The sequence below is a fragment of the Micromys minutus genome (assembly GCF_963924665.1).
Source record: "Micromys minutus genome assembly, chromosome: 18".
NCBI lineage: Eukaryota > Metazoa > Chordata > Mammalia > Rodentia > Muridae > Micromys > Micromys minutus.
In genome coordinates, this window is record NC_137953.1 from 4,388,037 (window position 1) to 4,411,447 (window position 23,411).

General features: G+C 51.9%; 5 protein-coding genes across 10 annotated transcripts; 2 read left to right on the forward strand and 3 right to left on the reverse strand.

Moving 5' to 3' along the window:
* Positions 1-363: 363 nt before the first annotated feature.
* INO80B (INO80 complex subunit B) lies at positions 364-3,580 on the forward strand. Of its 3 annotated transcripts, none has more exons than XM_080932632.1 (5): positions 364-525; positions 734-941; positions 1,133-1,251; positions 1,397-1,566; positions 2,987-3,580. In XM_080932632.1, exons 1-5 carry the CDS (start codon positions 417-419, stop codon positions 3,521-3,523), a joined length of 1,143 nt encoding a protein of 380 aa, XP_080788758.1. In that variant the 5' UTR covers positions 364-416; the 3' UTR covers positions 3,524-3,580. The 3 variants fall into 3 exon arrangements, with proteins under 3 accessions (XP_080788758.1, XP_080788760.1, XP_080788759.1); XM_080932634.1 differs by having other exon boundaries at positions 1,133-1,218; XM_080932633.1 differs by having other exon boundaries at positions 749-941.
* Positions 3,581-3,904: 324 nt separating this feature from the next.
* WBP1 (WW domain binding protein 1) lies at positions 3,905-6,309 on the forward strand. 4 transcript variants are annotated; one of them, XM_080931821.1, is made up of 5 exons: positions 3,905-4,145; positions 4,470-4,574; positions 5,061-5,163; positions 5,297-5,473; positions 5,636-6,309. In XM_080931821.1, the coding sequence occupies exons 1-5, from the start codon at positions 4,077-4,079 to the stop codon at positions 6,094-6,096; spliced, it is 915 nt and encodes a 304-aa protein (XP_080787947.1). In that variant the 5' UTR covers positions 3,905-4,076; the 3' UTR covers positions 6,097-6,309. The 4 variants fall into 4 exon arrangements, with proteins under 4 accessions (XP_080787947.1, XP_080787948.1, XP_080787949.1 ...); XM_080931822.1 differs by having other exon boundaries at positions 4,473-4,574; XM_080931823.1 differs by lacking the exon at positions 4,470-4,574.
* Positions 6,310-6,395: 86 nt separating this feature from the next.
* Positions 6,396-9,712, reverse strand: MOGS (mannosyl-oligosaccharide glucosidase). The gene is made up of 4 exons (XM_080931852.1): positions 9,331-9,712; positions 9,007-9,236; positions 8,456-8,652; positions 6,396-8,315 (listed from the first exon to the last, which is right to left on the reverse strand). Exons 1-4 carry the CDS (start codon positions 9,674-9,676, stop codon positions 6,584-6,586), a joined length of 2,505 nt encoding a protein of 834 aa, XP_080787978.1. The 5' UTR covers positions 9,677-9,712; the 3' UTR covers positions 6,396-6,583.
* A 5,591-nt stretch (positions 9,713-15,303) lies between these two features.
* On the reverse strand, positions 15,304-16,344 carry MRPL53 (mitochondrial ribosomal protein L53). The gene is made up of 3 exons (XM_080932081.1): positions 16,074-16,344; positions 15,798-15,910; positions 15,304-15,702 (listed from the first exon to the last, which is right to left on the reverse strand). Exons 1-3 carry the CDS (start codon positions 16,163-16,165, stop codon positions 15,551-15,553), a joined length of 357 nt encoding a protein of 118 aa, XP_080788207.1. The 5' UTR covers positions 16,166-16,344; the 3' UTR covers positions 15,304-15,550.
* A 328-nt stretch (positions 16,345-16,672) lies between these two features.
* Positions 16,673-23,072, reverse strand: CCDC142 (coiled-coil domain containing 142). The gene is made up of 9 exons (XM_080932080.1): positions 21,989-23,072; positions 21,647-21,733; positions 21,422-21,571; positions 21,183-21,313; positions 20,997-21,110; positions 18,019-18,133; positions 17,594-17,771; positions 17,273-17,472; positions 16,673-17,135 (listed from the first exon to the last, which is right to left on the reverse strand). Exons 1-9 carry the CDS (start codon positions 22,941-22,943, stop codon positions 16,879-16,881), a joined length of 2,187 nt encoding a protein of 728 aa, XP_080788206.1. The 5' UTR covers positions 22,944-23,072; the 3' UTR covers positions 16,673-16,878.
* Positions 23,073-23,411: the final 339 nt, after the last annotated feature.

Below are 23,411 nucleotides of genomic sequence, written 5' to 3' on the forward strand. Positions count from 1 at the left end.
TTACAAAAAAGATGCACCATAATGAAGTTGTCTCATTGTCTACCAAAGACAATGGGAAGGTGAGGAGGAGGGGGAGGGGAGGAGTCAGCGACACAGAGGGAGACAGGTCTGGAATCTTAGTAGAGGAAGCACAAGTCAGGGAAACCCTTACTTTATTTTTATTTATTTATTTGTTTATTTATTTTTTGTGGCCTTTCCAGCCTGCTTTGGATTTTCGTTTTGAGAACAAGATGGCATTAAGGCTGGTCTCGAACTGGAAGGTCCCCAGCAATGCCGGAACTTTTATTTGGAAAGGACCTTGTTTCTTACCGGAGTATTTTTGGCTGCAAAGCGTACCACGCACAAACATGGTTGCCAGGCACCGGAAGTAGCCGGTTATTTTGCTGGATTCCGTTCTTCCGCGGGGCGGAAAAGGCATGTCGGCTTGTGTCCCGACCGTTTCCAGTCCTCTCCCCTTGCAGGACCCCATGAGCAAGCTGTGGCGGCGCGGGAGCACGTCTGGGGCTATGGAGGCTCCCGAGCCAGGTAAGCGCGGGTGGCTCTAACTTAGGTGATCTTTAAAAAGGAGTCGCTCTCACTCCGTGGAGCCAGGTCGACCCGCCACAGGTGGGAAGGAGCGAGGCGGTGCTGTTGTTATGGTAACAGCTAATAACGTGGGAAGAGTTGGACTCAGTTGAATTGTTAGGTTAGTCAGATCTTTCCCTGCCACTGTTTGATGGAACACCTCTGACAGGTTCTCCTTCTGCAGGGGAAACGCTGGAGTTGAGCCTGGCAGGTGCCCACGGCCACGGAGTACACAAGAAAAAACACAAGAAACATAAAAAGAAACACAAGAAGAAGCATCATCAGGAAGAGGAGACCGGACCGACGCTCCAGGCTCCTGCCAAGCCCCAACTTAAACTTAAAATCAAGCTGGGTGGACAGGTCCTGGGCACCAAGAGGTGAGATCAAGTATTTAACTCAGGAAAATTCAGCAGCGGTGGGCTGGGCTTTCTGGAAAATAGAAAACAAACTTTGGCTTCAGGGTCCAAGTTAAGGCAGCAAGAATCCAAGCAGGTTGGGAAAGCTGTATGTAGCTCTAGAGTAGGGGAGAGCCGCTTGTTCACTTTAGAGTAGCTTTTCTTCTCTGCAGTGTTCCTACTTTCACTGTGATTCCTGAGGCGCCCCGATCACCTTCTCCCCTGATGGTAGTGGATAATGAAGAGGAACCTATGGAAGGTGTGCCTCTGGAGCAGTACCGAGCCTGGCTGGGTGAGAAGCAACCCTGGAGGTGGGAAAAGCAGGGTTGCTCATTTACAACCAGCAAAAGGAAGGGGGTGGGGTCTGAGCATTTCCAGCATCCTAGGACCAGCTTTGCAAAATTAATGTTCTACTTTTCTTCAACTTTTCTACCCAGATGAAGACAGTAATCTGTCCCCCTCCCCACTCCGGGACCTGCCAGGGGATCTGGAGGGCCAGGAGGAAGAGGAGGAACAGAGATGGTTAGACGCCTTGGAGAAGGGAGAGCTGGATGACAATGGAGACCTCAAGAAGGAAATCAATGAGCGGTTGCTTACTGCGAGACAGGTAAGCTCCATCTTTATTCACTCAACAAACACATATGGAGAACTTGCTGTTTCTTAGGCAATGAGAAGAATAGGAGAGGAACGGGAAAGATAAGGGGCGGATATTCATGATAAATGATTTTTTTTTTCCTTTTTGAATTGGGATCTTAGTATTTAGCCCTGATGGCCTGACACACACAGGGACCTGCTTGCCTTTACCCCCAAGTGCTGGAAATTAAAGGTGTGTGCCACCACACACAGCTCCTAAATTACTTTTTAAAACTACAGAAAACAGGACCACTGAAGTAGAAATTGGCAGGGACAGAAACATTACGGCAGTTGTTCTCTTTTGTTTTAAAGATAAATTTTATTTATTTTGATTTCTATGTGCATGAGCGTGTTTGCTGCTCATGGAGGCCAGAGGTCACCAGAACTCTTGGAGCTAGATTTACAGACAGTTGTGAGCTGCCATGTAGGTGCAGGGACCTGAACTATGAGTCCTCTGCAAGGGCAGCCAGGGTTCTGCTGAGTGGTCTTTCCAGTCCAGAATGCCTTTGAGGAGAGACATTTACAGTACCAGAAGAGCTTCTCAAAGAGGCCAGCTGACATAGAGTCAACAGGCATAGAGACCCAGGAGAATGTGGCTGAGTCGCCCGTGGTTATATGCTGACAAGTGACACAGCTGCTTTAATTACTTTGGCGACTAAGTGAAGGGGTAAGGGATTTCTGTGGGAAGCTGCTGAAGTGTGGGCTGTCAGGGTGCACACCTGTGTCCCAGAAAGACAGGAGGAGGAGGATGGTTACAAGTTAAAAACACATGTACATATCCTGTCTCAATCAAGCAATAACCTGGGAGAGGGGCATGGGGTGTGGGAATAGGAGAGCTGGGGTGATGGCTTCAGTCAAAAAGAAAGTAGTAACAGAACGAAGAAACACCCCCCCCCCACCCCCCGTCCTGGATGTATTTTGGAAGTAGCTACTTGTTGGGAGAAAAAAAGAAAGAAAATCCAGGGTGATTCTTTTTGGTTTGAGCCAAATCCAAGTTGGTGCTCTCTACTGAGATAATATTAAAACAGCAACAACAAAAAACCTAGACAAGGGTACTACAGTTTGGGCAGATGGGGCAGGCATGTTTTCTCCTTTGAAGGTAAGTGAGAGTCAGGAGACCTGGGGAAAACTGTGGTATTAATGGGGATAGTGGCCCACACCTTTGAGACAGAGGCACGAGTGTCAGTTCGAGGCTGACCTAGTTTTCATAGTGAGTCCTCAGGGTTGCCAGAGTTCACATAGTGAGACCGGCTCGAAACAAAACAAAAATGGGAACGGGGTGTCCCCAAAGACGGTAACTGTCAAGATTCCACCTTCATTTTCCCATCTTTCTCATCCCTCGGCTTGGGGACCTCGCCATTCGGTTCTCAGACACCCTCTCTATCTTTCCCCAGCGAGCCCTGCTCCAGAAGGCGCGGAGTCAGCCATCCCCAACTCTGCCTCTGCCGGTGGCTGCGGGCTGCCCAGCCCCTGCCCTCACGGAAGAGATGCTGCTGAAACGTGAGGAGCGTGCGCGAAAACGGCGGCTGCAGGCGGCGAGGCGGGCTGAGGAGCACAAGAATCAGACAATTGAGCGCCTCACCAAGACAGCCGCTCCTAGCGGGAGAGGAGGGCGAGGGGCGGCACGAGGCGAGCGGCGCGGAGGGCGGGCGGCTGCCCCGGCTCCTGCACCCATGGTGCGCTACAGCAGCGGGGCTCAGGGCTCCACCTTGTCTTTTCCTCCCGGCGTTCCCACACCCGCGGCGGTGGCACAGCGGCCTGCCCCATCGAGCCCTGCTCCACGCTGCTCTGTCCCCGGCTGCCCCCACCCGCGTCGTTACGCCTGCTCCCGCACGGGCCAGGCCCTTTGCAGCCTACAGTGCTACCGCATCAATCTGCAGCTACGGCTGGGAGGACCCGAGGGCCCGGGGTCCCCACTCCTGGCCACCTAAGACCTCTCCCAAGTCGCATCCCTGCTGTGTCCCCCACCCTATTAAATTTCGTGCGGAGCCTCAGCTTGTGTAGAATTCCTGGAGTGGGAAGCGGGCCGACTCAACCTGCGCGAGTGAAGTCATTCAGCCAATCAGCGAGAAATTTTGTGCTCCTGGACGGACGTTCATTGGCTGATAAGTCAAAGCCTGTTCTGTTGTCCGTACTGGCTATTGTCGCTGTCAATCAGGCATTCGGTCGAGCCTTTCCCCTGTCTTTGTGTGAGTTCTTGTTGTCTGGGAGAGCGGTACAGGCGCCGCAGCGGATTGGGTAGAGGAGGAAGCCTGTGACCGGTTCCTATTGGCCGGTCTGTTAGTTAACGATTCTGATTGGCTGGACTGAGCAACTGTGTCCTCTGGAGGAGCTCTCCCGGGCCGGGAGCTCCGGCCGCGGAGAGATGGTGGCCCCGGTGGCCATGGGCCGGGCAGGGGCCATGGAAGTGGCGGCAGAGGTGGCAGGGGCGGGGCAGCTGGCGGTGGAGGAGGCTGTGGTCTTCAGGGGTCTGTAGGTGGAGGCATGGCTCGGGCCAGCAGCAGGAACAGCAGCGAAGAGGCCTGGGGGGCACTTCAGGCGCCGCTACAGCAGGTATCCCAGCAGCTCTAAAAGCTTATCTCACGACAGCCATTTATTTCTTTCCCCTCTCCTGTCACTTCCTGTCCCGGGTGGGGGAGGAGTTCATGGAGCCAAAGGTACTATGAAGTTCCTGAACATGACCGTTCTACTCTTTGTCTGAACTTACTACGTAGACGCAGTTGACTTTACCTGCAGCCTCTTAGACCCCATCTCATGGTTGCAGTGCAAGCCTGCAGTGGCTCTCCAGTTACCAGAGGCGTAGTGAAAACCCCAGGGAGGCTCCCTCTGTCTGGCAGCAGTTGTTTGTGATGTTTTTCTATGTGCCTGTTGTCACAGCAGAGTCCGGGAGCATCTTCTCTTGAGGGAGCAATTTGGAGACGAGCTGGAACCCAGACTCGCGCCCTGGATGCCGTCCTTTATCATCCACAGCAATCCCATCTGGTTGGGAGCACTGCTCTGGGTCTCTCTCACACTGCTCCTCCTCTACCCTAGGGAGCTTGAGACCCAGGGGTGGGAAAAAACTATCTTGGGGGTGTGGGAGGCAGACCTTTGGGATGGGAGATGTTGAGAGCTTTTCAGCCTTGGAAATGGCTTTAAATTCCTACCCATGGTCAGACTATATTTTGTTTCTTCTAAAACATTGCCTTACCAAAAATCACCCTTGGGGCCAGGCTTATGGGAGACAAGTCTTGGGTTTAAAGAACTGAAATCACCTTGTGTATTTACACTGAACTGTCTACACTAGTTTCTGGCCATTGTAAATGTTCCATGCTCACAGCCCTACATATAGACACTCCTTTTAGCAGCCCTGTGCCATCCTTCCGTGTTAGGCTGGCTTGTGGGTGGGGTTGTGCATGCAGGAGGTGAGTGGGGGTGGACAGAGCCTTGGATAGAGTCTCCACGTTCTTAGTGCCTCCTTGCCTCCAGCTTCGAGAGCTGTGCCCAGGAGTGAATACCCAGCCCTACCTCTGTGAGAGCGGTCACTGCTGTGGGGAGACTGGCTGCTGTACCTACTACTATGAACTCTGGTGTGAGTCTTCAAAGGGATCCCTCTCAGGTTCCCTGCCCATCCCCCTTGGATGTTTGAATTCAGCCACCAAAGACCCTTCTCTGCATAGGGGTGGGGGTGGTCATCTGAGTTGTGCCCTCTTTGCCTCCTGCAGGGTTCTGGCTGCTTTGGACTGTCCTCATCCTCTTTAGCTGCTGTTGTGCCTTCCGCCACCGAAGAGCTAAACTCAGGCTGCAACAGCAACAACGGCAGCGTGAAATCAACTTGTTGGCTTACCATGGGGCGTGCCACGGGGCTGGCCCTGTTCCAACTGGTTCACTGCTTGACCTTCGTGAGTGACTCTTGGGTGCAGAACCAGTAGCCCCTCCCAAGCCAGGACCCTCAACCACCCCACACTCCCCCTGGAAAACATTTCAGAGCACTCTTTCCCCTAGGAGAGATCTCTCTTCTAGCCCAGGTGCTCCAGCCAGCCATGCTGTTCTCTCTCCTGCAGGCCTCCTCAGCGCCTTCAAACCCCCAGCCTATGAGGATGTGGTTCACCACCCAGGCACACCACCACCTCCTTACACTATGGCCCCTGCTCACCCTTTGACTACTTCCAGTGAATGCACCTGCTGCTCTTCCGAATCCAGCTGTTCTGCCCACTCGGAGGGGACACATGTAGAAGGTGTTTGCTCCCACCAGAGTGCTCTCCCTCATCAGGAGGGTGAGCCCAGGGCAGGATTGAGCCCAGTCCATATACCCCCTTCCTGCCGCTATCGTCGCCTGACTGGTGACTCAGGCATTGAGCTCTGCCCTTGTCCTGACTCCAGCGAAGGTGAACCAGTCAAGGAGGTGAGGGCTAGTGCCACCCAACCAGCTCTGGAGGACCATTCCCCTTGTGCACTGCCCCCAGATTCTGTGTCCCAGGTCCCTCCCGTGGGGCTGGCTTCTAGTTATGGGGACATCCCATAAGTAGTTTCAAGAGGAAAACCCGTTATTACTTGGCCACCAGGATTCAGCCCTGGTTTCAACTGCAGTTCTCCATGTGGGCCCCTCTCCACCCTCCTAGAACATGCCTGAAAGGGCTAGAGCCCTGAAGAGGGGCAGTACCGAGGACTGTGCTATCTTTACTCACTCCCAAAACATACACAGGAGCCTTTAATCTCATTAAAGAGACATGAACCAGCTGCTTGTGATTTTGGGGAGAGTAGACCTCGAGTCATTGCATGCCCTCTAGCCACACTAGCTGTTAAGGAAGCCGAGGCCAGGTCGGTTTTTCTTTTCCAGTTTATTTAGAAAAATAGACTCTTTTGAGTTCACGTTCACCCCAGAGCAGTATGGGATGACAATGAGACAACCTGAGATGAGCCAACAAGATCTGAAACGATGAGACCAGAAACCCAAGCCCTTGTCTGCAGATTCCAAGTGACACAAATGGCCTAGCTTTCCTTCTGTCCCGTTAGTACTCTTCAGCCATGATCAGTAAGACAAGACTGGTCCATCCTTGGAAGGGGCGGCAGCCCATGCCCCGCCCATCCTGGTCGCTGTACTGTTCCCACAGAAACCCCGTAGCCTGGTATTGCTGCCGTACATTGCCCACTATATTGGCCCGCAGTTCATGGTAGAGTTTGGCAGCCTGAGCCTTGTGAGGACCCTCCACATGCCCATAGTGGTGTAGTGCCCCCAAAGCCAGGTAGTTGATATTCAGCCACACGGCACCCCGCCAGTAAGGTGGATCGTGTTCAGTATTCCGCTGTTTATAAAAGAGGCTGGAGGCTGAAAGGGAGCGCAACCCAAAGGGGCTCCAGAGATGGCGGCTATCAGCTAGAACGGATAACAGGGGTCCCAAGCGGGGTGAGCTTGGGTCCAGCAGCTGTAGCAGCAAAGGGAAAAGAGAGACATAGCCCAGAGCATCCACATACTGCAGTCGAGGTGGAGGCCTGCCTACCACCCTAACCAGCCCCTGTGGGGGCCTAGCCTTGAGCTGCACTGCTTTTGTGTGGTTCCCAAAGTCAGCAAAGAACCCCAGCTCAGGAGCCCAGTGCAGCTCATCAAGACTCCCAGGTTCTTCTAGAGAGGCAGCCAGTGGGCCCAGTTCCGCAGCAGCTTCAGCCTCCCCAAGCTCTTCTGCCAGCTGTGACAGCACCCGGGCACCCAATGTCACCCAGCATCGCAGGTCCAGGTGCCGCTCGGCTGTAGAAGGATGTGATGCCCTGGGGTAGTCATCCAGGCCCGAGGGCAGTGTCTTGGGGTTAAGTAGGGTAGGCAAAGCTAGGTCCCTGCCCCGCCAGCGGTAGGATAGTGGCACCGGCCCTGCCTGACTTTGATGGAGCCAAGAGAACCAAGCATGCAGGCGGGGAAAAGCCCTGCGAAGAAAGGCCAGGTCATCAGGGTCACGGCCTTGTAGCATGCGCACTACTGGCAGGAGCAGGGTAGGAGGGTTGGCATGGGCTGCACGCTGCACTAGGAATTCTGGGGGCACTCGGGCTCTGGCCTCATCCCCAAGAATCTGCTCTCGCCCAATCCAGCCATCAGCATTGAGCAGCCCCAGCCAGTGTCCTAGAGCCTCCCGGGTGAGGTGGGGATCCCATCGCTGGACCACTAGCTGGTGAAAGCCTTCATCCCAGAGGAAACCTCGTGGGAAGAATGACCGGGAAGGGACCCCAGAAAAAAGGGGGACAGGTGGAAATAGGGCAGGGTCCATTTTCTGTTCAGACCCTTCCATGCCAGTGTCTGGCAACACCAAACCCTGTCCATAGAAGTAACCAATCCCTCCAAGAAGGCCACTGAGGGCAACCTGACCCAAAGCCTGTTCCTCAGCGCTCAGGCCCTTCTCCTTTAGCTGGAAGGTCTTCTCAAAACGCTCTTTGAAGGCCACAGCATGGTTCTCCAGGGCCTGGGTCAGCTGGCTGCCTACCAGCTGCCCTGAGGCCTGGTTCCTTCCTGTCCCGGCACTGCCAGATTCAAACACAAACTCCACGGAGTAAGGGGCTTTCAGAGTCACCTGCTGTATCAAGAACTGCCCTTGCCCACTAGGACCTCTCTCCTCCCACTTCAGAGATCCAGGCAAGCCGAGGTAGCGTTCAGGAGAGGCTCCTGGGGGCCGGTGCTGAAACCAGCTGTTTAGACGGCTCTTTACCATGTCTGTGAGCAGTGGCAGCCCGGGGTTGGAGGACCAGAAGACATTGTAGCTGGAAGACAAGACAAATAGGAATGTTATTCATGAAAGGGAGGTCTTGCCAGTCCCACTGGTGGGAAGGTCCAGGAGGGGGGTCATAGAAGCCAGGCTAAGTCAATATCCCAAGCACCCCTGCACCAATCCTCCAGTTACCTGCTATGCTTAGGGACGGTGTCTCCTGGACTGGTTGGTGGCAAAAGTGTAAGGCGGAAGTCACCAAGTTCACTGGTGTGCCCACTGATGAACTTCAACTGTCCTTTGGCTCCAATCTCTGGTAGTAGGACCTCTTGCCCATCTGTTACCACGTAGAAGAACAGGGACACCAAAGGGAAGGAAGGTGTACCTGAGGCCTGGGTGACCAAGGAACACAATAAAGCATCAGAATCATAAGCCTTAGCAGGGATTACAAGAACTGTGACAAACAAACATCCGTCCATACTGAGGTAATAAGTAGATCCACTCAGTAGACGGAGCCAAAGGCCCTGACAGGGTTCCTCCAGGAAATGACGGATGTTTTAGAATTATGCATGGATTGTTTCACTCAATCTTTTAAGTGTCGCTGTGGTATCTGCTTTACAAAGAGATGGCAGAGATGGTCAGCCAAGCTGGTGTCCCTGCTGACAGCCTCCCATTTCATATTGCATTTGCTGCTGGAAGAGGAGGGTGGGAAAGTCTGGGCTGAGGAAAGATCCTAATGCCCTGACCTGAGGCTCTACGGTCACTCTCCAGCTCCAATCTCCTCCGTGATGACCCCCAGGCCTCTTGACGAACTCAGTGGTGAGCCTTAAGGCCCCATCGTGGATATGTTGCCGACCGAAGGAGAGGCCATCGTGGAATTCCCAGCCATAGGGACCCACTCCGTCTCCCTGTTCACACGTGTGTCTGAGCTGAAGAGGAGTCCCCGGGGTGGCGCCTTGCTGCGCCCACATCAGTCCTGGGAAGCAGAATGGCCACGTAAGTCAACAGATACTGGTCTTAAGTCTGTGAAGACTGCTGGGTCCTCCCCACTCACCCCGCCCCAGGGTTACCCGTGAGCAGTGGTTTGGGGCTGCGAGTCTTCATGCCGAAATAGACGTGTGGGCGGTAGGTGCCCCAGAAGAGTTCCGGGCTCACAGCAGGGCTGGAGGAGTCCGGGGGCAGTGCGGGCGGCGCGGGGTGCAGTGTGAGCGCCCGGCGCACACGGAGCCACGCCAGCACCCAGCGCCCCGACAGGCCGAAGGCCAGCGCCAAAACCACCACGGCCAGGGCCGCGCCGCCCGCCGAGCCGCGCGCCCCGCCAGCCCTGCCATCCCGCCGGCCCGCACCCCGCGCCCTCTCCGGCGGCCGCGCCCCCTCTGCGGCCGCAGCGCGCCTTCGCCTCTCGCCCCGGGCCATGCGGGCTCCCAGCACGCGCCCCGGCTGCCACCGTGCGGTCAGCCGACCGAGTCTTCGCCCAGCGCCTCCCTGAGCGCCCCGCCCCACCGGAAATCCCGCCCCACACGTCAGGTCCGGCCCGAAACCCGGAAGCGCTGTGGCTGGTTGTATTCGGTATTGAGTACAGGACTCAATCGGTGAAACACGCTAGAAGGTTTGAGTTCTAGGGGTAGGAGAGAGAAGCAATGACATTCTGAGCCCCTTCTGTTTTGTTTTCTTTTGTTTTTAACTAGATCGTGGCCTGGAGAGATGGCTCAGCGGTAACGGCGCTTGCCCGCAAGGATGACGACTTTAGTTAGATTCTCGTACCCACGTTGTGAAAGGAAGAAAACAGACTTACACAAGTTGTCCTATGACCTTCACATCTGGTCTACACATATGCATGCACCCTCTGATTTCCACGCGTATGATGTAGCAATAGCGCACCTCACCTATAAACACTCAAAAGCACACACAAATGTTAAAAAATACAAGCCAGGAGTGGTGGCTCTTACATTTAATCCTAGTACTCAGGAGGCAGAGGCAAGAGAATCTCTGTGAATTCGAGGCCGCCCTGGACTACACAGTGAGACCATGTCTTAAAAAAAAAAAAAAGTACAAGTAAGGAATGAAGCAGGGGGCATGACTTAGCAGTTAATGTATTTGGTACTCTTGCAAATGTGATAGTTCAGTTCCCAGCACCAATACGGCATCTTACAAATAGGTCCGGATGATCTGATGTCCATTTTTTTCTAAAAAAATTACTAAAAAGTATTTTTCTAAAAAATGATCATAGTAAGGCCAGTTTCCCCCTCTTCTGGGGATGTTTGTTTAGATTTTCCTCCAACTTGCTATGTAAAGCCACGTTGGCTGGTTGAGACAGCCTTGCTTTGTATATTGTCCAGACTGTCCCCAAGCTTGATAGTGATAGCCTTCTACCTCCGCCTCCCAAGTGTCAGGTACTAGGGTCTGTTAAGCTACTTTTACATATCGATGTCCAGCTCTAGTCTGGTAGCAGAAAACCGTGGGCTAGGAAATATAAGCACCCGGGTCCAAGCCACAGGGCTGGGAAGGGGCTAGCTTATAAAACCCAAGTGTATCTGAATTAAGCTATATCACTCTACTTCCATTCTCCCTGGAGTGGACTCACAAGGAAGTCTAGGTAGGGTCTGCTTCTTTAAGCATAACTCCAGACAAGTCTGTCCCTAACTTAGCCTGTAATTTTTTTTTTTAATTTAAGACTTTTTAAAATTTAAGTCTTTATCTCTGACTAGCCTGGAAGTTGCTGTGTAGCTGTGGTGGTTTGCATATGCTTGTCCCAGGGAGTGGCACTATTAGAAGGTGTGGCCTTGTTGGAGGAAGTGTGTCACTCTGGGGATGGGCTTGGACACCCTCCTAGCTGCCTGAGGATACTCAGTCTGTTGCTGGATTCCTTTGGATGAAGATGTAGAGCTCTCAGCTCCTGCACCATGCCTGCCTAGATGCTGCCATGCATCTTGAAGATACTGGACAGAACCTCTGAACCTGTAATTGAACCCCAATTGAAACGACTTTGAACTTCTGATCCTCCAGCCTCTACTTTCCCAGTGCTGGGTTACACATACACATGCCACTACGCATGTACTCAGTGCCAGCCAAGCATTCTGCCTCTGAACAGCTCCCAGACAGCTTCCCTCATTCACTTGTTCACTTACAGTGCTAAAGAGGAACCTAGGAACTTTTGCATGTTTTGCAGATACTGTAGTGACATTTTTGAGAGTTTTGGAATTTTGGTTTCTTTTAAAAACATAGAAATGTTGTAAAAATGTGCATTACTTTTAATCCCAGGCACAGTGATACGGGGCTGCTTTAGACTGACCACAGCAGCTATGATTTGCCTCATGCTCTAGATGAAATGTGATTTTGCCAGCTGCAGATAATTTCTGTGATTGTGTGACATACAGAATTCTAGCAACTTCTCAGAGGGCACATAAAAGGGAGGGCCCCAAGAGGCAAGGTTTGTGGGTGTTGGTTACTGTTTGTTAGCAGCCATGGTCAAAGAAGACAAAAGAAATCAGTCAGGATTTTTCTGATTGCTCTATCCTCCTTTCTATCTAGCGCTAGGGGGTGAACCGGAGGCAGGGAGGGAATGAAGGGTGAAGACCAGCAAAGAACCCACCAAGCACCAAAGACCAGCTTTACCTTACCACTGGACTGTCTCTTAAGCCTTCACCCACCATCTTTTCTGTAACTAACACTCTACAAAGGCCTATGGCCCAGGAAACAGAAATTATATCTGTCTGGAAGCTGTTCAGACGTAGTGCCTGCACCTCAGGTTGACAGATGAGCAACTAAGGGTCTCACTATGCAGTCAAGGATTCCCTGGAATTTACATAGCCAAGCTTTGTCTTCAACTAAAAGTGTAGTATTTGCATGTAACCTACACCTGGCTTAAAGTATATCTTAAATATTTTCTAAATAACTTATACCTAATATGATGTAAATTATGTCAACAGGTATATTACTTAGGAGACAATAACAAGGGGGAAATCTGTACATATTCATGCAGATGCAAATTTAAATTTATTACATTTATCTTCGGGTATGTACGTTGGTGTGCGTGTTCCCCAGTGCGTGTGTAGATGTCAGAAGACTATGACTTGAGGTTATTCTTGCCTTTTCCCAAGAGGGTCCCAGTGATCAAACAAGTCATCAAGCTTGGTGGTAAGCAGTTTATCCAGTGAGCCATCTTTTCAAGCCCTGAATGCTATTAAAAAAAAAAAAATCTGGAGTATTTTCATTTCAAGGTTAACGGAACCAACACAGAACCCTTGGATAGGTGGACAAACCTCCTATTCCTATTTGACAAATGAGAAAGCAGGCAGCGACAGATTTATCTACTTAAGGACAGAGGTGACCGGTATTGACACCTGTTGTCTTTAACAAATCTCAATCTTTCAATTTTAACCAGTGAAAACTTGGGAGCCAGGTACCAGGTTGAAGCCTGCTGAGGGACAGACAAAATACCCAGCTGTCCTTCCTTCTCAGGAAAGTCCCACCAGGAATGACCCTCTGTCTCAAACACCCTCCTCCAAACAGAATGTCCCCCTCTTCTACTTCCTGTGTGTCTATCTGTTCCCCGACTCTGTCTTACTCTCTACCATTTTTTTTCTTAATAATCCAATTTATTTTATGTGAGTACACTGTCGCTGTCTTCAGACACACCAGAAGAGGGCATCAGATCCCATTACAGATGGTTGTGAGCCACCATGTGGTTGCTGGGAACTGAACTCAAGACCTCGGGGAAAGCAGTCAGTTCTCTTAACCTATGAGCCATCTTTCCAGCTCCTATGTTCACTTCCTAACAACACTTGAGCCTGTGGTTGCTTGTTCTGCCTTTTGACCTACAGTTGATTTTAATCTTGTTTACAATATTCAAGCAGAAAGTTCTTGGGTTAAAGGTGTGTACTAAGACTGAGCCACAACACATCTAAAAACAGGGTTTTTTTTTCCACAGTAAATAACACAATCTCAAGGTTCACAGAATGACCAAATATCCTGCAACACACACCACAGGCAGATATATTATACAACCTTCAGGGAAGCTGTCTTTCTTAAAGGATGGAGAGCCTCTAATACTCATTTAGGCAGGGAAGAGTTACAGTATTGCTGGGGGAGTGGGCAGAGTTTCTAGTTACCTGGTAAACTACAGAGCCATTTTTAGCTGGGCCTTAAATTCTCTGAGAGTGGCTTCAACCTATTTTTCCCTCCTCTCATAATTCACAGTAAGAACAGGGGCTGGGAAGATGGCCCAGTGATTTGAGTCCTTGATGGGAAAGCATGAACTGACTTGAGATCCACTGTCCACATGGTGGGCCAGGTCGGGTAGTATATGCCTGTAACCTCAGCACCTGGGGGACAGATCAGGGATCCTGGGTGCTCACTGGCTTAGCGGAAAAGGGTAAGGTCCAGGTTCCGTGAAGGATTTTATCTGGAAACCAAACAATAACCACTAAAACCTCAAACAGATGGAGCATACTAGAGGAAAATACCCAACCTTTGGCTTCCACATTTGCAAACACAGGCATGTGCATCTACATACACATATGTATACACTCACAAAAAGAAAAAAATGATACTGTAACCCAGTGTTTGCACACACAAACACACACACACACACACACACTGGAGTGCCTTTATTCATAAAATATACATTTATTTAAAACTAAAATTTCTTAAAACAATACTCACGTGGCTGTAAAGAATTTTGGTTTCTTTAAAAGTCCAGTTGTTTTATTACCAGGTGTGGGTAGGAGGCTGCTTCACAGCGGGTGATTATGAATTGCCTTGTGCACTAGCAGGGGTGTGATTCTGGCCACTGCATAGCTTAAGTCTGGGGACTCTGGAAAGGGCTGTTGCAGCTGCTGCTTCCTCCTGCTGGTGCTGTATCTGCTATTGCTGGTTTGCTGGATACTCTGATGACAAAGACTGGACTTGCCCCAAGGATCCCAAGGACCCTAATTTACTTCCCTAATAAGCAGGAAGTAGCCTATAGAAGTTTATATCCCCCTTTCTGTCTAATCTTCTCTCCTACATAATATTGGATTGGAAGGGATTAGGGAGAAAGAAATGTTGAGAGGTAGAGGTGCAAAAACATAGTAAGATAGTTTAAAAAAAAAAAAGACATGTGGCATGCATGGATAATTTTTTGTACAACTTTTTTCCCCCCTGATTTCTTTTTATATGCATTGGTGTTTTACCTACATGTCTGTGAGGATGTCAGATGCCCTAGAACTGGAGCTACCCTTGTTAACTGCTATGTGGGTGCTAGGAATTGAACCTGGGTCATCTGAAAGAGTAGCCAGTCCTCTTAACCACTGAGCCACTCCTCTGGCCCTGAATAGGTAACTTTTTTATGCCAGTTACCCCTCTAAAATGATTTCATAGTCACATTAATGGATCTTAACAAAAAACTATTTCAGGGCTGTGGGAAGTAAGCCATTACCTACCTGAAGGATCAGATGACATAGCAGCAAAGGTGATTAGGGAAAACAACACCAGGTAGGAGAATCAGAGTGGTGCAGGACAATGAAAATAGAAAGATCTTGCTAAGTAGACCAGGCTGGCCTCCTGAGTAGCTGGGATAGTGAGTGCCAACAGGTGGGACTGGCTTCTCTTTTTCCTCTCAGGCAGATAGCCTGTTTGGATGTACCAGGAAAGGGGCAGGGGAGAAAACACTGAATTCCTGGCCTAGAAGGCTGAGCAGGGAAGTCAGAGGAAACAAGTGACTGTTCTACTTGAAGAATGTTGGTGAAGTTGGCAGTAGGTAATCACAGAAGACGGGATTAAAACTAAATAAAAATGTAGGGTTTAAATCCTGAGTAGTTAAAATTATGACGTAATGGGCGGTTCCATGAGAGGGAATGAAAGGTAGACACTATTAAGAAACAAGACTACTGAAGGCTGAAGGTGGTGCATGTCTAGAATCCCAGCACCCGGAAGCCTGAGACAGGAAAATTCTTTCATTTCTAGGCCACCTTGGTCTTCATACCAAGTTTCAGGTTAGCTCATGGTAAGACTCTCTCTCAAAATCCAAATAAACAACCTCAGAGAAATAGCAATAATTTCGCAATAAATATTTAATTAAGATGTACTTGGGCGACAGATTCAAATATGGTTAAACAGTGAGAAAGGAAAACCCAAATTTGTCTGGACCCTTCTCCACCCAATCTTATCTTGCCCCTGAAGCACTGTTGTTAGGGTTCTTGCTTTGTATCGTGACCTCCATACAACATTTTGAGTGATTAAGCCCAGCTCTTCTTAGACCACTGTCTTTAGTTCCAAGATAACATTCGGTTGTTGGACTCTTGTGCAATGTCACCGGCGGGTGCCGGTACCTGGGGCGACCTTGTCTGCGCTGGGTGCAGATGCTTCTGCAGCGTTCCTGGCCCGGATGTGGGAGGCTAAGGCACTTAACATTTCCTGAGAGGTGAGGTGGGCGCCGCGCATAATCAGCCGATACCCATCTCCTGGGGAAGATGCAAACCCATGAGTGGGGGACCGGGAATATGAAGGGCTAGGGCCGCGCTCCGCCCTCACCCACCCGCGTCCCTGCCAGGCTGACCGAATAACACATCTACGCAGGGCTCAGAGCCGTCGTGCCTCACGTCGGCGACCACAGAGCAGTTGAGGTTGGTGGCGCGTACTTTCTCGCTGCTCACCGTCTGGAGAAAGGCCCTGCAGTGGGAGGGCAGCGTGAGCGCGCCCGGGAACCCGGGAGCCTGCAGCGGGGACGAAGGTGTGCGCGCGCGAGGCAGGGAGGGCGGGGCTGAGATGCCCAGGAACTCGGGCAGGGGGTCGGGGTGCGCGCGCATGCCTCCCACCTCCCCAGAACCCGTACCTGGTTGACTCCACGTTCTTCTCAAACGGGCAGAACTGAACTCGAACCAGCTTGACCGGCCGTAGTCCGAGCCGAGCCAAAGCCGCCGCCATGGTTACCTCCGCCCCGGAAGAAGTAGCCCTGGGGATCGTTTTACTGAAACACAACTTCCGGCGGTCTCCGCTGTACTTCTCCCGGCTGAGCTCCCGGGACCGAGAAGGGCCCGGAGTGGGCGGTCCGCAAATACTTTAGCCGTTAGCAGTGTTCTGTGCCACACATGGCATAGGCAGTGTGTGCAAAACCCCCTTCCTAGTCAGCCTTTTCCCTTCAGTATCCTCCCTACTAGATCTAGGTCAGTACCATCCTAAATCCTGGCTCCTTTCATTGAGAGGACTATGACTGCCAGAAAGCAAGCCCTGCCCTGGTAGCAACAGCCAAAGCTTAAATGTCAATGTCCTGCAGCCTAGTGACTAAAAATAGAACTGAGGAAGGAGTAAGACGGGCCCTCCACATATAGAAATATTTGCTTCGTCTGTATTTCCTCATGAATTAACTCCTTGCTCCTGGGAGTCAAGAAAAGGCAAGTAGCTTGCTTCTGCCTCCTGAGAGCTAACCCTTCTATTTCTAGCTCTAAGATGTCTCTTTTGTTTCTGACTTTCAGATTTCAGGCTGTCGTTTGCTTATTACTCTGGATTGCAGATCCTAGGATGATCTGGGGTGCAATTCCAGACGCCAGTTTATGAACATGTCTTATCAAGTGCCCAGTTTTAAGCCTCTCTAACATACAGTTCCTTGCCTGGGGCATGATTTGGAACTCCTGGTCAACTTAGGGTTCAGGACTTGTCCCCAGGCAAGAAAAAAAAGGCAGGTGCCAACGAGAGTTTTGGTGCAGCCTCAGGGCAAGCCAGGCTTGCTGGTTTCCTACCAAGTAAGCCTCAGGACTAGGCCCTCCTCCTCCCAGGGTGCTTAGCAGCTGAGTGTTCTGGGCTGTGGAGACTCCAGGACGTAGAGGGGGTGCCAAGTTTTCCAGGCTGTTGAGGCTGCTGGTGGGCAGTTCAGTGGTCTGGACCTCATTACAAAAACCTGGAAAGGTGGGAGTGGAAGGCAGGTTGGTGGGTAATGCTGATGCCAAGTCGATGGTGAGATTGGGTGTGGGTCTTCTAAAGCAGTAATGGAAGGGGCTTAGAAAAGCCTGGGGTTGAGGAGGGGTGATAACTCACAGCACCGAGGAGGTCTTCTGTGGACTGGACTCCTGGGCAGGGGTTGCTGCAGAAGACACAGCAGGGCCCCATCTAGCCGCTGGAAGATGCTAAGTGACAGCAGAGTCTGGCGAAGCTCCCGGGACAGGCCCCACTGCTCCTGTTCCAGAACCTCCCTGACCACTCCGAAGTCTTGTTTGAGCTGCAGCGCCCCCTGCAGGCTAGATGTCCAGGTACAATGTGGCCACCAGACGCATCTGCCTCCCCAGACTGCTCTGCCCACAGGTTCTCCATTTTCCCTGTTGGCATTCTCCCTCTGCCACTACCATCTTTCCTTCCCACCTGAACCGGATCCCATGGGTGAGGATGTGGTCAAGCCAGGCGCCCAGTGTGGCTGTCAGCGCCTGGCTGAGGGCAGGGGCTTGGGCTTCGGGCGGCAATCCCTGCAGTCCTTGCAACACAGGCTCCAGCACAGTATAGACCACCAGCCGAGCGTACTCACTCGGGTCACTGGGATGTTCTGGAGTGAGAGAAGAGAAAGGACAGATGGGGAAACTGTGGAAGTTCAGTCGGCTCCAGAGGGAGGGGCACAAAAAAGATAAGGACAAAGATGTTGACAGCGGTGTGGATCGGCAGCTGGGAACCCCGGGAAGGAGAAGGTGGAAATGAGAAGTTACCAAGACAGTGGGGGCGTTGCTCACTCAGTAAGGCTAGAATGTGTGAAGTCTTGGGTTTCATCCCCAGCACCGTAAAGAGAGAAAAATTACCAGGACACAGTCGAAGTCTCCAGTACCGACCCCTTGGCATGTGGAGCTTGAAGACTTGTGTGGCTTGTTTATGACATTCTTGGAAAAAAAGATTCAGTGACTCTTTCGGCAGGAGCTGTATGGGGAGGAAGAAAGTGAGATGGGCTAGTCTGTTAGACCGATGGGATGGTGTTTCTCCCACTGAGGCCTCAGTGTGGGCGTCTGTGAAACCCTGGTGCATCACTGTGGGAGCATGGGCGTTTTTTAAGGAGTCTGGACCTAAACCATGCACAGTAACTGTACTGGCTGGCTTTGTGTCAACTTGACACAGCTGGAATTATCACAGAGAAGGAGCCTCAGCTGAGGAAATGCCTCCATGAGATCCAGCTGTAAGGTATTTTCTCAACTAGTGATCAAGGGGGGAGGACCCAGCCCATTGTGGGTGGTGCCATCCCTGGGCTGGTAGACCTGGGTTCTATAAGAAAGTGGGCTGAGCAAGCCAGGGGAAGCAAGCCAGTAAGTAACATCCCTCCATGGCCTCTGCATCAGCTCCTGCTTCCTGACCTGCTTGAGTTCTAGTCCTGACTTCCTTTGGTGATGAACAGCAATGTGGAAGTGTAAGCTGAACAAACCCTTTCCTCCCCAACTTGCATCTCGGTCATGATGTTTGTGCAGGAATAGAAACCCCAACTAAGACAATACCTAATCAAAGGCACATGACAACTTGGGCATGTGGCTAGACTCCCAGCATTTGGAAAGTAGGATCAGGAGTATTAGAAATTCATGACCAGGAGGCTGGAGAGATGGCTCAGTGGTTAAGAGCACTGACTGCTCTTCCAAAAGTCCTGAGTTCAAATCCCAGCAACCACAATAGAATCCGATGCCATCTTCTGGCCTATAGAGTCTGCTACAGTGCATTCATATACATAAAATAAATAAATTTTTAAGGGGGGAGAAGATGGTGAAAACAAGGATCTGTCTGTCTCTAGAGGAGAAGAATCTAAAAAATGGGGCATTTGGCAGAAGATGTGTAACAATGTGAGCTGAGCATGGTGGCAGGGTTGGGAAATCTGAAGCAGGAGGATCACAAGTTCCATGAGGCCAGCTTGAGCTGACTCTTAAATAAGAATCGAGAAAGGAAAAGGAGGGGGAAAGAAAACAAAAGAAAATGAAAAAAAGATACAGATATATGGATCTCATGAACCTAAGGAAAGGGAAGTTTTGAGGATTGGGGGAGGAGAAGAAACCATGCCTGGACTCTTCTTCAGCACAGCAGTTTCTCCCCCGGCCCCATGTAGCCCAGGCTGGCCTCAAACTCACAATCCTGCTTCAGCCTCCTTAGTACTGGGATTACCGTGTAACGGGCTGCCTCCAACAATGCAGTGCTGCCTGGCTTACTCTGCCAATCCCCACACCCTTTCCCCACACACACAGGCCTGAACTCAAATGGGGGGTGGGGGGGAGAGGGAGAATGTGGACTAGCAGAAGGAACATATTAGCTAGCTTAGGTTCCCCAGGAAGACTCTATGGGAACCCGCCCCTGCTACTCAGAGGCTGCCCAGCCAGCAGCTAAGCCTCAGGTACTTTATCCAACACTCTACACAGCTCACAGGTCCTCCTCCGGGCTTACATAACCATCCCTGCCAGGCTCTCCTCATTGTGAGGCTACACTGGGGCATGGTTTTAAGGAAACAACAGTAAAACAGAAGAAATCCCGAACAGTTGCTAGACTAGACGTGTAGAATTTGGGAGGAGTAAAATGGGAGTTCGTTCGCAGCAGGAAGATGCTTGGTAAGCTGCGAAGTGGAGCAAAGGAGCTGAGAGTCAACGTGAGCAAGAGCTTTGCCAGTAAACCTAGAAGGAGGGCTGGAGAGATGGCTCAGTGGTTAGAGCACTGACTGCTCTTCCGTAGACCCTGAGTTCAAATCCCAGCAACCACATGGTGGCTCAACCATCTATAAGGGAATCTGATGCCCTCTTCTGGTGTGTCTGAAGACAGTGACAGTGTATTTATTTATAATAAATAAATCTTTAAAAAAATAAACCTAGAAAGAAACCATGGGAGACATGGTAGTAGAGCTTACCAGGAACACAGGAAGCCTTCCCCGCCCCACACCCCCCCCACATCCAGAGAGAGGGCAAGAAGAAACAGCCAGCCCCAGATAAAAGGTAGAGCTACTCTGCTGGTTTCTTCATTAGAGGGCTTAAAACTACTTTTTAATTTTTAACTTTATCCTCTCCATCTCTCTCTCTCTCCTCTCCCTTCCTTCTCTCTCTGGTTATGTGTTTGTGCGCGTGTACGTACTGGTGTGCTCACACATGCAGAGACAACTTGCAGAAATGGGTTCTATCTTTACCTCATATAGGTCCTGGGGGTCAAATTCAGGTTGTCAGACTTGGCATTAAGCACCTTTAACTGACAAGGCATCTTTCTGCCTCCTGCCCCACTTCCCAGTCATGACTGGGATCAAAGAAACGCTTGAGGGTGCACGATCAGCAGACAGTTTAACTGCTTAGCTACATTTCACTCTTCAAATGTAGGCGTGTGCTACTTTAAACTATGAAGTAAGCCAGGTGTGATGGCGCATGAACTAATCTCAGATTCAAGAAACAGGCAGGCAAATGTATGCACGCGCGCACACACACACACACACACACACACACACAAAAAAAACAATGTACACAAATTAAACCTTTAAAGAGAGGACAACAATGAATTAAACACCAGTAGGAAGAGTGAAAGACGAAATTATTCGGTCACTAGTAAAAATAAGTCTAAGCAATGGTGTCAGAGGCTGCCACTATTGTTAGGGAGTAGCAAGGGGGTATGAATCCTAACTGACCATGAATTGATCACTATTACGACTGTATTTGAAGGTTTTCCATAGGGAAGAACAAGAAACCAACAAAGAAAATTTTCGCAGAAGCTCTAAGGAGATTGCAAGGTCCCCAGCCCTGTTCCCTAATTGGCACACACCTACACTGCCACCATCACACACCTGCATCTTTGCTGTCAGCTTCTGGATTTCCAGGCCCAGCTGCTGCTCCACCCCCAGAGTGAAGGCTGGCTCGGAGGCCAGGCTGGACAGCGCTTCCACGGCACCCAGAAGAGGCTTTAGGTGGAAACAGAGAGTGAGTGTTCAGTTCAGGCACGGCTGCCCGCTTCCCTGCTCCCGGACACTCACAGGCAAGTCCTTTTGGATCAGGAGCAGAAAGGGACCAGGGGCCCACGCTGCCAGATGCTGCTGAGCTCTGCCCACGAACCAGAGCAAGGTGGTCTGCAGGGTACAGAGCCCCAGGGCGATGGGCGCAGGACCTGGGAAGGGAAGGACAGAGAATCCTAGGGTTCATGGGCCAGCTTCCAGAGGGCAGGAAAACGATCTCAACTGCTCCGCCCTCCCCCATTCCACACCTCCTGTTTCACCTGCAGGCTGACACAGGCTAAGTGCTGACGGAGGCTGTCGAAGGGCATCCAAGAGAGGAGGAAAAAGCCGCTGTAACAACTCAGCAGTAGGAGATGGAGAGGCAGAGCTGCTCTGACCACCCAGGGCTGATCCCAAGGCCTGGCAGAACCCTGGGATGACAGAAGACAGTCTGAAGGGATGGGCAACCTGATCCTTGGGTTACCTCAATGTCCCTTTTTCATTACCTTGGTCCCAGTTGCTGATTAGGGACTGATGAGCTAGGCTGTGACGCAGGGACAGCAGCTCCTTCTCACACTCTTGAGGCAGGGATGCTAATGGGAGAAATGAAGGGAGACAAAACATTCCTGGTGACAGCCCAGTCTTGGCTCACGCTACAGCCTCTACTACTGAGGCCAGGGGTGGGAAGTCAGGCACATTGGCTCCCTGGTGGTGGGAGGCTGAGGCAGGAGTTGCAGGCCAGTATGGAGCCTACCTGCTCTTACTGACAGGCTAGAGTTGAGGGAGGGTAAAGGTAGAAAGACACCCTCACCACAACCTCCAAATGCCAGCTCAGGTCCCTCACTTACCTTGACACAGTGCCTGACTCAGCTGTTGTGCCACGGCTCTGGGGTCCCCCCAGGGTCCCACGCGTAGGTCCAAACTCTGAGCACAGGCTGCCCACAGCATGGTCCAATACTGACTCCACAGGGCTCCAGGCCCTCCGAGCCTCAACCCACTGTTGTCGTTGCTAGCCACGCCCCCTACTAGGCCCAGCAGCCCCGGCAGCAGCTCTCGCTCTTGGTCGCACTGCCGACGGAGTTGGTCCTGCAAGCCTGATCCGCCAAGAGCTTCAGCCAGCCGATCTGCCACCAGACAACCTCGCTCTGCAGCCAGGAGGTGGAGCACACGGGCCGCGGGGAATGGGCGCGCGGCCCCCGGGACCCAGCTCAGGGATTGTCCCTGCAGAGTGTGGTAGAAGGGAAGGGCCAGCAATAGTTCGGCTAGCTGGGATGTCAGGCCCAGGCTAGCGGGTGCCCGGCCTAGGGCACGAAGCTGCATCTCGATGGTAGCATCTAGGTGCTGCGCAGCTAGCCCGACAGGGCGAGCCAGGAGAAGCGACTCCCGGGAGCCCGGGAAGCCGAGGCGCAGAGCCGCCCCACGAGAAGGACACATCTGTAGGTCGCCGTGCAGCTGCTGCAGGGAGAGGGAACCGGCCGAGGAGCCCGAGCGGAGCAGCCGCACGACCGCCTGCAGGTGGCGGGCGCAGTCCCGGGCCCGCAGGAGCTGCTCTCGCTCGCGGTGCAGACGCAGCAACGTGGCCCGGAGCCGCTGCAGAGCGAAGGGCATCGGACCGCTTGCAGACGCTGGAGCCCACGGCTGTATGCCGGAGTCCGGGCACGGGACGCTCACTGCAGCCAGTAGCCCCGCTCCTCCGCGCCTCCCTTCGCCCCGCTCCTCTTCATCGCCCATGGGCTGCGCCCACGATGGGGGTACATTAGTGAGTGGAGGCAGAAGGCCACTAGAGCGGGACGCCCGGGCCATTTGCACGGCGAGTCCCAAACGAATCTAACGCTCGCCGCCTCCCCGCTTCCCGTGGCGCTCCAAGCCCGCGGGCGCCAGGACTCACCAGCTAGCTGCCGGAAGTTTCGTGGACTCACTCGGACTCCGTAGCCACTGCCTCTGCCCCTAACAAAGATGGCTACCCATTTATTCTTTCCCGGCCCTTAGTGAGCATCAAATTCTAACTAGACTTTCCCGTCGCCGTTGACAGGAGGTGGCGCTGATGCTAAACTCTGTAGGGAGACCCAAGCTAGGTGAATGTTATGACTTGAAGGCAGGAGACCCAAGGCCCCTCCATCCCCGGGCTCCCTAATGTTCCACCTCTCTGCTCTCTGGGGGCTCTGCGGCGGGTACTACAGAAAGGAGGAAAGCAAGACCTTAGGTTCCTTTTGCTTTGGTCATTGTCTTCATGTTCTTTTGTGGGCATGTTGTTTTGTTTTGTTCTTTTTG

Bases quoted from the DNA above. Each gene is read 5' to 3' on its own strand.
- INO80B (XM_080932632.1), top strand. From the start codon at position 417: ATGTCGGCTTGTGTCCCGACCGTTTCCAGTCCTCTCCCCTTGCAGGAC. The intron at 1,252-1,396 runs GTGAGAAGCAAC...TTTTCTACCCAG, and splicing joins GCAGTACCGAGCCTGGCTGG to ATGAAGACAGTAATCTGTCC. The intron at 1,567-2,986 runs GTAAGCTCCATC...ATCTTTCCCCAG, and splicing joins GGTTGCTTACTGCGAGACAG to CGAGCCCTGCTCCAGAAGGC.
- WBP1 (XM_080931821.1), top strand. From the start codon at position 4,077: ATGGCTCGGGCCAGCAGCAGGAACAGCAGCGAAGAGGCCTGGGGGGCA. The intron at 4,575-5,060 runs GTTGGGAGCACT...CCTTGCCTCCAG, and splicing joins ATCCACAGCAATCCCATCTG to CTTCGAGAGCTGTGCCCAGG. The intron at 5,474-5,635 runs GTGAGTGACTCT...TCTCTCCTGCAG, and splicing joins TGGTTCACTGCTTGACCTTC to GCCTCCTCAGCGCCTTCAAA.
- MOGS (XM_080931852.1), bottom strand. From the start codon at position 9,676: ATGGCCCGGGGCGAGAGGCGAAGGCGCGCTGCGGCCGCAGAGGGGGCG. The intron at 9,237-9,330 runs GTAACCCTGGGG...TCTGCTTCCCAG, and splicing joins CCCCAAACCACTGCTCACGG to GACTGATGTGGGCGCAGCAA. The intron at 8,316-8,455 runs GTAACTGGAGGA...CTTGTCTTCCAG, and splicing joins ACCGTCCCTAAGCATAGCAG to CTACAATGTCTTCTGGTCCT.
- MRPL53 (XM_080932081.1), bottom strand. From the start codon at position 16,165: ATGGCGGCGGCTTTGGCTCGGCTCGGACTACGGCCGGTCAAGCTGGTT. The intron at 15,911-16,073 runs GTACGGGTTCTG...CTCCCACTGCAG, and splicing joins AAGAACGTGGAGTCAACCAG to GGCCTTTCTCCAGACGGTGA. The intron at 15,703-15,797 runs GTCAGCCTGGCA...CATCTTCCCCAG, and splicing joins CTGCGTAGATGTGTTATTCG to GAGATGGGTATCGGCTGATT.
- CCDC142 (XM_080932080.1), bottom strand. From the start codon at position 22,943: ATGGCCCGGGCGTCCCGCTCTAGTGGCCTTCTGCCTCCACTCACTAAT. The intron at 21,572-21,646 runs GTAATGAAAAAG...CTGTCATCCCAG, and splicing joins AATCAGCAACTGGGACCAAG to GGTTCTGCCAGGCCTTGGGA. The intron at 17,136-17,272 runs GTGAGTTATCAC...CCACCTTTCCAG, and splicing joins CAGAAGACCTCCTCGGTGCT to GTTTTTGTAATGAGGTCCAG.